The sequence below is a fragment of the Morone saxatilis genome, unplaced genomic scaffold (genome assembly GCF_004916995.1).
Source record: "Morone saxatilis isolate NCDOM2014 unplaced genomic scaffold, NCSU_SB_2.0 Contig6, whole genome shotgun sequence".
Classification (NCBI taxonomy): Eukaryota; Metazoa; Chordata; class Actinopteri; family Moronidae; genus Morone; species Morone saxatilis.
Window position 1 is genome coordinate 2,810,712 of NW_023340206.1, and position 10,367 is coordinate 2,821,078.

The 10,367-nt window shown below is 44.8% G+C and overlaps 1 protein-coding gene across 3 annotated transcripts in view; it reads right to left on the minus strand.

Annotated features, from left to right (window-relative positions):
- Positions 1–10,367, minus strand: part of nrp2a (neuropilin 2a) — a 60,369-nt gene that overhangs the window by 16,147 nt on the left and 33,855 nt on the right. For all 3 annotated transcript variants that reach the window (XM_035677550.1, XM_035677549.1, XM_035677551.1), the window contains exons 8-11: positions 5,568–5,712; positions 3,159–3,334; positions 2,444–2,623; positions 2,181–2,325 (exon numbers count right to left, since the gene is read on the minus strand). In XM_035677550.1, coding sequence (XP_035533443.1) covers positions 2,181–2,325; positions 2,444–2,623; positions 3,159–3,334; positions 5,568–5,712 — 646 coding nt within the window. The remainder of the gene's footprint in view (positions 1–2,180; positions 2,326–2,443; positions 2,624–3,158; positions 3,335–5,567; positions 5,713–10,367) is intronic.

Sequence of the window (10,367 nt, forward strand, 5' to 3'; positions counted from 1 at the left end):
ACACACACACACACAGAAGCTATGACTACAGTGACAAAAGGAGCTTATATGAACAGCCAAAATAAGTACAGGACCAAAGTCTAAGTTTAAAAATCTGTCATAATTTTTCACTGAGCTACCATATTTAAGCCAGTGTGAAGCTAAGACACCTGAGATTTACTTTATAGGTGTGTGTGTGCATGTGTGAGCGCTACCATTCAGGGCTCCTAAAACTAAAATGATCCTTCCTGGAATAAGGGAGAGATGATATTTTGCATTTTTTTTACAGATCAGTCTCTAAAATTTCCTTCCTGAGCTCATACATTTTTCATTTTTGGTGCATGTATGCTATAAAAAACTGTCACTGTTAGGTGTCCTGCTGTTTTGTGCTGGTGGTTGTGGGCTGTGCTGAGCACAGCTGTGCGTTCACCTTAGGGGACACAGGAAGCGAGTCAGGATCCAACAGCAGCCGTGCCATGGAAAAGAGTGCTGATGTGAGGTGCCAGTAACAGAGGAGGAGGGGAGGAGAGGAAAGGAGAGGAGGCATGGTAACGAAAAAAAGAACAAAAACATTTATGGACCCACGCACTGGGCCTCAGGGTGGGAAAAGAAAGAACTGCAACCATGTGTAGGAATGGGACGAGAGAGCTTATTCTGCCTCGCTGTGGTAGCTGATGTTCAAACTGCGCCAGGCGAGGTTTGGGGTAAAAAAAAATACGGCAATTTCTTCAGCCTGAATCATACAAATGAGAAGAAATTCAAAAGAGGGCTTAACTAAAGAAAGAACAAGAGAGAAGCAGAATAGCTTGAGTGTGAGGGGAAGTGAATGATTTACAGGATGTCAGCAGTAGTCCAATATTCCTGCTGAGTTCTGGTGCCTGTGAACAATGTGTGACCCTCAACAGCAGTTTTTTTTCTGTGACACATTTCCCCAAAAACTCCCATCTTATAAAAATCACAAATCTACAAAAAGTGCTAATCCCTGACCTTGAGGCTCTTGGTCTTTTATTTCGTTTCCGTCTTGGGGGTTCATTGTTATCGTGTTTCTGCGCTGCACTTCCCACAGGTCACTTGTCAATCAAACAGTAAAGGCAGATCGTTTCCTGTATGGGCAGGGATTTTTTCCAGGTGTCCAGAGCAGTAGAAGTAGCTGCTTTCACGGACTGCATGTAAATTACAGCACATTTGTATTCTAGCATTCCCTGACAGTGATTATTGTTTCATCACTTACTTTTTTGTGCTCAAATTATAACTTTAAAGCAAAACATTTTACATCTTATATCAAGAAACATATGATTGAACAATGTTGTAAAGGCAGCTGTATTTTGCATGTCACTCAATGTGTATTACTCTGTCTGGACAAGTGGTAAAAGCAATAATGATTATGTGCTCTTAATATTTCATCTTTCTTCAACTGGAGAGCTGTGCACTTCATCAGCACTTATACAAAAACACAAACACAGACGCACATAAATCAATGAAGGCGTCGCCTAACTTGTATTTACAGTGGTGTGTGTGGGTGTGCGAATGTTAGCAGTCTGGAGAGTGTTCATGTATTTCTTTCTGTGGTTTATTTTGTGTGTGTACATGTATGTGAGTGCTGAGCATGTTGCGCTATAATAGCCCAGCCATCCTGTTCAGGCACAGAGGGAGTGGTAAACAGTGACCATATGTGTGCGAGTGCCGGTGAATGTGTGTGTGTCTCTCCAGCACTACCTCACATCTGGATAACAGACCACGCTGGAAAGTGAACAAACCAATGCTCTCTCTCACTCTCTCTCGCTCTCTCTCGCTCTCTCTGGGGATGCATTCCTTCAAACAGAACCCTGTCCACTCCCTGCTGGTGCCGACACTTGTCGTAGAAAGCTAACAGAGAGCCTAGCTCACATTTTCCAGGTGAAACAAATCCAAATCGCAAACCTCTGAGGGTCAAGCTTTAACCGTGCTATCACCTTCCCTTTCACGGCCAACTCTGGCTGTCTCTTTTCACCTCTGGCAGGCTCTAATGACTCTCATGCATATCTAATGCGAAGCCTCACTTTTCTGGTGGACCATCTTCCTCAAGGTCCATTCAGTTCTGTTTAGATCACTCGAGTTCATTACGGCGTGCGGGAAAATAATTCAGCCTGGAATAGTGTAGGCAGCAAATTATCATATATAAAATGATTCCCTGATATATAAGCAATGGCTGAATGTCCTACCTGGAAGGTCACAGCCCAGTATCTCCACTCGCATGCCGATCCCTGCTGGAGACCATCTCTCCGGATATAGCCTGATGAACTGGGCCACTGTCTCCTCAAAATGACGCAGCTCTGGGGTGTCGTAGTGTGTGTTCCCCTCAAAAATCTGCCCAAAACACACAAATACAGAAGTGCAATGTCATCTCAGTGGTTTGCCAGTGTGGGGTTGCTGCGCTGGTGCTATTTGCAAACACATCATTTTCCCATCAATTGCCCTAACCCACCTTGGGCAGGCTAGTCTTGCTGTCCATGATGAAGTTCCACTCTTTGGCATTCAGGCTGTGTGCCACTTTGTACTTCCTGACAAATGCCCGGTTGTCTGTGGTTGCCCCACTTCCTGCGTCCCCTCCCCGTGCTCCCTGGGTGATCACTCCGCGCACCGTTTTAGGCACGCCAAGGTCCACCTGTAGAGATCACATTTAGATAAATGCACAGTGATTAATGTACTTCACACAAAACAACACATGGTTATGTTTAATTGCAGCTGTGCTTCTTGTCTCAGCTCGTTTGCCCCTGGCAGCTGGAATGGCAGTATGCAGAAGCCGGAATTTAAAGGTACCACTTGTTGCATATATAAACATAACATTTTCACTGTGAAAGTAGCAACAATTACCACGAAGAACTGACACGACCATCTTTTGTATTTAGCACATAACATAAAATGCACTGCAGGTACCAGTAGATGCATTCATTTATTTTTATCCCTATTAGCTGTAATCTGTGCAAAAGTCACTCCTGGGTTCTTACATTTAATCTTCAATACTTAAGTATAATATTATGCTAATGTTTGTAATTTAATGCCAGTGATTCATTGATATGAATGATGATAACATATAACACATTGCGCCTTTAACATTTAAGAAACAATCTGCATGGAGCAGACATAAAGCATACAGTACAGTAAAGTAAAAAAATTGTAATAAAAAGATCCTCTTGTACCTGAAGCCACTCCTCTCCAGCCAGGGGCTGCGCAGGCGCGGGGAACCAGCCGGAGCGGCTGGCCACCAGACGGGCCGTCCCGGGACTCCACACCATGTCCCTGCTGGAGGAGGCTGAGATCTGGGTGTCGGGGAGCAGGCCGGACAGCAGGCCCTGCAGGTCTGAGCATGGAGCATCTGGAGCAGAAAGCAGAGAGGGCAGGGATGATTTTAACCTTGACAGAGAAGTCTCAGCGACGACATAAGCGCACGCTCGTGCTGTTATACACATTTCCCACCTGGGAGCTGTTAAGCTTCACCGCAGGAATGCACTACTGGCCACTGAGCATTAAGAGTTTAGACTGTAGCAAACAGGAGAGGGTGAGGTAAGACACTGAGAAGGGAGGGGAGGGAGAGAGATGTGTAGAACAGCACTGTTCATGTTCAATAGGCAATTACACTGCAATTAGTGAGATAAAAGTATACGTTAAGTTTGCTTTTGATTTGACTTACTTCCCTACTTTACATTCATCCACTTCACATTTCACACATATTTAAGTGTCTTTTATTTCACTGTATTATATCTTTGTATTCTATACAATAGCTTGTCTGCTCACTGCACGGCACACATTTTATGTATATTCACCGACTGAGAGACAGTACATGTAAAAGCACTTGGAAATGAATCTCATTCGGATATGGATGAGCGAGTGGCACTGAAAGTAACTTGCTGAGGGAGTATGTGAGAGGGAGGAATGAGGATTAAGGGGATAAGAAAGGTATAATACTAGGAGTCTGGAGGCAAAGAAGTAGAGAGCGGAAAGAGTGAAAAAAATTAAAGCAGGAAACAGAGACTCTGAGCTGAAGATGATGGCTTGGGGAGACTGGGAGGACGGGAAGATGTAGAGATGAGTCTCCTACAGAGACAAACAGTGGGAGAGGGAAGGATGGAGGGAGGATGAGCGAGAGACTATAGGGGTGGTGGATGAGCGTGGTGGGAGGTGGAGAAAGCTTGAGGAAGAGGCGCGGAGGAAGAGAGAAAGGGCAGGAGGAAGGGAGATGGGGAGAAGATGTTAGTTGTGCTGACGGTTTAAGAGAACACAGATCAAAGTTTCATGCTGTTATGTCACTGCAAGAGCAGGAGATGTAAATAATGAATAAACGGCACAGGAAGTGTGTATGTGTGGCGTCTGTGTACATTTCTAAGGGTGTGCCTGCTTTTGAGGTCACTTGCTATATTTAGAAACCGCCTGTGTGTGTGGATGTAACCTGTACTGTAAGAGCTAATAGCTATTTCAATAGCAGCTGTTGAGGCTGGAAGCGAATCACAGTTTGTGATGTAAGAGCGAACGAGGAGCCATGAATGATTGATCGGTACTCGTTTCTCGATATGGAGGAGCTTGCGGAGCAAAGAGGACACATCAAAAAAGCATCTAAAACCATGAGAGGGAAAAGAGGCGGCGTTGGGGGAGTTGGAGGCAGAAAGCGGAGCACGGAGAAGACGTGGGAGAGCATCGAGAGAGGGAAATGACACTGGTGGTGCCTGTGGAAGGAAGAATGGAGTAAAAGTTTCCTTTAATTAGCCAGAGGCTTCCTATGTTTAAAAGATAGCGGGGGATTGTGGGAGAGAGCCTAAATACACATGGTGTTGGAAGTTCTTTTTTTGCTGATGTTCAATGTTTTTAAAAATCCCCTCCAGACATATATTACATATACAGATAGTCTATTTGGAACAATAATGTGTGTCTGATATGTTTTTTTTAAAATCCTTAAAAATAATCCATAATCAATAAATATGCAAATTTGGTTAATTTCTTAAGTTTTCCTGCTCGACACAAGATGTCCCCTGCTTTCACTTCAAAGTCCATTCTCAGTGTATGTGCACTGGTGGCTTCAAGTTTCTACATCACACTTAAATAAATTACATACCGGACCAGGATTGACTTCCAAACTATTAGTGATGTCACAAATCATGCTTGCCCTGCCCGTTAAAATCAGATTTTTCAATGAGCTCAGAGAAACTGCACAGACATCATTCTGCACAGTGAAGATCAAACATCACACTGTGGGAACAAGAAGATTTTTGACTGGAGAGGGACTTTAAAGCTAATTTTTAGTGTTCAAACAGTTGTTTTTCATGGTAAGACATCAAAAAAGGCAAGCATCTGACAACAACATTGCTGATTTGAATCCATAAATCACCAAATACAACAAAATAGGGATTAAAAAACGTTCTCCTCTCCCGCATCTCTTCTGTTGAATTGCCTTTGAACATGAACCTCAGCCCAAAGGTGCAGCAGTTGTTGTCTCTGCTAAGTCAAACAGTGTTTAAGTGCAAGTCAGGATGAGCCTGACAAAGTCAACTTTCTTTAGGCAAGACAAAAGGTTAGAAAAGGCTAACTTCGTGACACACACGCCCACACACACACACCTGTAATCTGGCATCCGTAGAGCTCGAAGCGAAGGGCGATGCCGTTCCTCCAGGTCTGTGGTCGGATACGAACAAACCGGGCCAAAACTGGCTGCGGGACCCGGTTCAGAACTACCTCGGCTGGGTCTGTGTTGGCGTGGAAAATCTGGGAAAACAAAGACAAATAGAAGACAAACAACAGTTAGTTACTGTCAGAAGGAGATGTACTGTTCATGCCGGTATCTTATCTCTCTCTCTTTCTCACACTCAAACACACACACACACACACACACACACACACACACACCCCCATGGAGTGCATGGTTTCGCTTGGCTACACACATACACACACACAGTGGCAGGCCGGACAAAGCAGAGACAACCCAAACACGGATCCAATGTCACCATCCCAGCTGTCGATGTGTTTTGGGGTCAAAGGTTCGCCGCTGGGATGCTGGGAAAGCCCGGCGATGGGTGAGGGTTTCTTTCTCTCTCTCCTTTCTCCATGTTCTCTCACACACACACACACACTGCTCCCTCATCCACCATACACCTCCACGCTGGTGGCCATGGGAAACGTGACCTGACGCAGGCAAACATGATTGGCCGTCAGATGCAGGAAGTCTCTCCAGGTGGGCAGGATGTGAGTGAAATTAACTTCCCGAGGCGTCCCGACCCAAAGCATCAACATTCACTTCACTTCTCTGCGAACACTCCCTTCCTCCCATTTGCTCTTAAGCGGCGGGGAGGGGCAGCAGGGGTCGGAGGGCAAATGTAACCAGGGTGGTCAGGATACTTCCTGTTTTGGGCCGAGCAGCATCCCACGATGCTTGAGGGTGTTACATTCAATGACAGACTTGAGTGTTCCTTCGTTTCTTTTTTTGTGTTTGTACTCATAAACAACTTCCTCTTCCTTCCACTCTCTCTGTCTGTCATTACCACAACACCTCCATTTTCTCCTTAACCATACAGTTGATATCTCTGCACACTCTCTCAGCCTCGCTGCTTTTCTTCCTCTTGTTGGTGGCTACAAACTGAAACCACACACACAAAGACACAGGAAACCGCAGGAGCCCACACAAACACACACTCAGATAAGGCAAAGGAAGTGTCTTTTAACCAACTGAGTGACTGTTGAGTGTCCTTCACTCTATCTGTCTGTGGTCGATTGGGCCAGCTGATAGCAGAGCCGCTGCTGACTGACAGATTTGAGCAAAAACCACGCTGCCTGGCATCACAGCCCTTACACCCAACGGAAAGATGGAGAGACAATTGCTACAAGCAGCAGAATTAAAGATTAAAGACATTGTTTCTTAAAAAAAAGAGCCTTACATGGTTTCTCTTTTACTCTAATCCAAGCACAGGGGGATCAAACCTCAGCACACTCCCATAGCCTACAATTTTAACTCCCTCTTGTTTGTTGTATTTCATTAAACGTGGTAAACAGAATAATACAATATTTCCATATTGGTGTAAAGTGACCCATTTGTAAAATTCCCTGTCTGGCAAATGCTTCCAAAAATGATATTCCAGAAATTCCATAGCCAGTGGGAATATGACTTCAAAATCCTACTCGAGGGGGTTTTATTTGATTTTGGGCATGGCCTGATTTAATCAAGTGGAGCTGACACTGGCAATACAAAGCAGCGTGTTTCAACAGATAAGCGGGTCTATCTCTGCTGTATCTGCTGCTGGATTGAGGATAGACAGCCGTTATGTTTACCTAGGAGGCCAAACAGTGGATGTGGGCTCTTATGGGTGTTATGTAAACACCCACGCATGCTCACACAAAGACATGACGGGAGGGTTTTCGCCTCACATATGAGCCAACCCATCGTTACCGCTCCCAGATATTCTGCCTGTGAAACAAAGAGTGAGCGGGGAGGAAGAGACGGAGAGGACAGGAAAAACAGAAAATGACTGCGGGGAGGAAGGGTCCTCAGAAGAATAGTTAAAAACAGATGAAAAGGAGAGGGGTGGAGGCGGGTGTGAGAGAGGGGAGAGAAAACGGAGAGGTTGAATGGAGGGCAGGAGATATAACTGAATGAGGAATAGGAGCGCAGGAATGTGGAAGAGGAGGCAGGGAGCGGTGGCGAGTAGGAAGGAAAGAACAACGAGCAGATTCATCACAGAAACAGGAAATATCTCATAATGCAAAATTCAGTGTAATTAAATGTCTATCATTATTTAAACATAGTACAAGGACTCTGATGCCTCTGTATGACCTACATGTCAGAAGATTGGCTATTTCTGTATGGTTGTTCTTAATGCCTGCCACCGGGTTGGATTTGGTCGAATTTCCCTTGAAATCAATCAAAGGAGGCGTTAGAAACACTACCGCTTTTGTCCACAGGGGCTGCCAGACCAACACAAAATAAAAGAGTTCCTTGTAGGGCTTTAAAGTTGAATGCAAACACATAATCTGATAAACAAGCATCAGAATATTACATCTCATGTAAATATTGTTACCAGCCGTTTTAACTTCAGCTTCTTTTTGATGTGAAATGTTCTGTTAAGTTGTGATAAGTAAAAATCAAGTAAAAAAAAGTTATCAGGTCCACTAAAAGTTCAGTTTCAAAAGGGGAAAGTTCAGATATGTCTGTAAAATATTCTTCCGCTACAGCTTTCCAGAAATGTCTTGTTCCAATCGCACAATCTGTCCGCCATGACTAAAAGGCCATTAGCTGGTGCATTACAATACTGCCAGCTGCTTTTAAAAGTAGAGAATAGGGCCAACATTACTGACTCAAAAAGAACATTTTGTTCAATAAGAATCAGCTATCCAGAGGCTCTTTCCATTTTTCCGTTGGATGTGAGAGGAGAGAGGACAAACCTAAGGCAGGAGAAAGAGAAGGGAAGACAATAAGGAGTTGTCAGTCGACTCCACTTCCTGCCATCTATTGTCAGGCTACCTGAAAGGTCACTAGTTTGACCCCTGGCCCATTACTTCCAAGGTTAAAGGTCAATGGCCTTAGGAAGCAAATGGTTGGTCATTGACCAGATTGTTGACAACGTGGTTACTTTGTGACTAGCTGGGAATGTCCATTAGATATTATTGAAATGCACGTATTGCAGACTAGTGATGGGCAGACCGTTTCACTCGCTGACGTCCTCGTACGAGATGATGATTTCTGCTCATGTTTTGAGCGACTGCACCACCGTAGCTTAACAGCGAGTGGGCGTGGGCAGTATGAGTGGGAAAAGTCGGAGATTGAAGTCTTTCATGAACAGTGAGCACTCTGTAATTTCGACACTAAAAAGAGCCAGATTTGTTTGTTTGCCCATCACTAACTTGTTACTGGGCAAGGCTGCCAGTCTGTTGTCTATGGGCCACCTCTGTAAATCTGCCTAGCGACTGGCATGTTTTTTTGCATGTGACACGTAGGCGAGGTGGGCTGAATAATTAACGTCGTCATGTTGTGTCTCCTAGTGTGGAGAGTCATGAAAATATAACGAAGCCCTGCTCGTAGTCTGAAGCCCCCCTCACACACACATGGCAGCCTGCGACGGGTCAGACTTGTTTGTGTGGACATTGGCGGGACACAGGCACCATGGGTATTTAACTATTGATGACCTCTCTGGAGAATGAGGTCACTGTGAAAGCCGTGTGTTATAGCAAACACCCTCTCTGATATCTACAGCTCCGGACCAGCAAATAGAGTCAAAACAAGCTTCCTGAACAGACTGAATTTCACCGGGACTTGCCGGAGTGAAGAACATTTGTTCTCTGGAAAACGAGTCGAGGATAGATGTGTACATCATAGCCTGATTCATTTACCATCTTTCTCTTTCTCTCTCCATTCTGTGCTTTTGGCATACGTCTCCTTCCTTTGCCAGTGTTTTCCTTCAAGCTGATGGCACCACAGGGAGCTCTGCACAAGACATTATTCGTTTCCCGGCCGTTTTTTTTTCATAGCCGTGTTGTTCCCTCGATCCCAGTCTCTTTCTCTGTCCATTACACTCGTCATCCCTGTCTTCTTGGTCTAGTTATTCTCTCTGTCTCTCTCTCTTTCTTCCTAGCCATTAACCATACAACCCCCCTGCCATCGCCCACCCCGTCTTTGCTCTAGACGTTCTCTCCCTCCCTCGTTCTCGGTATGAAGATGTTGACAGTAGGAACTGGTTCCAGCTGGCCGCTCTCCTCTGCTGGCTCTAAGAGGGGCCAGCGGTGTGTGTGTGTGTGTGCTAAGGTTGAAGCAGTGATCCTTAGAAATTGTCTTATGTTGATGTCTCCCACTTTGTACCAGTGTTACCAGTTGTGTGTGACTCTTTAACTTCTGTCAGCATATGCAAAATAATTTTTGAAGAATCAGGATGTGAGAAACAAAGCTTGTGAGTGTGTGTGTGTGTGTGTGTGTGACACAGTGTGATGGAGGAGCGGGCTGAAATGCTGTGTGGGCTGCTTTTTCTCTCCCAGGTTACTTTGTATGTGAGTGTGTGCGTGGGGGTCTGTGTGTGTGTGTGTGTGTGTGTGTGTGTGTTGAACAGATTTAGCACAGCCTCACAATGCTTTTCAGTAACACAGTGCTTGGTTAGCAGTGGGGCTGATGGGATTTTCCTCACAGACGGATGACATGATGTGTGTGTGCATGTCTTTAATGTTAATTTGTTTGGGTGCACGTGTGTGTGTCTTACAGCTCCAAAACAAAAAAATCATTGTGTGTCTGTATCTATGTGCGAGTGTGTGTGAGAGATATGCTATTCCTAAGTGTGCTAGCGTCTCATCAAGTAATGAGGTGCATATGTGAGCAGTGCGATTTAGAATTAACAAGTCACATGGGTGTCAAAGAGAAAATGTGTTGGCATGCAGAAAAAAAAAAA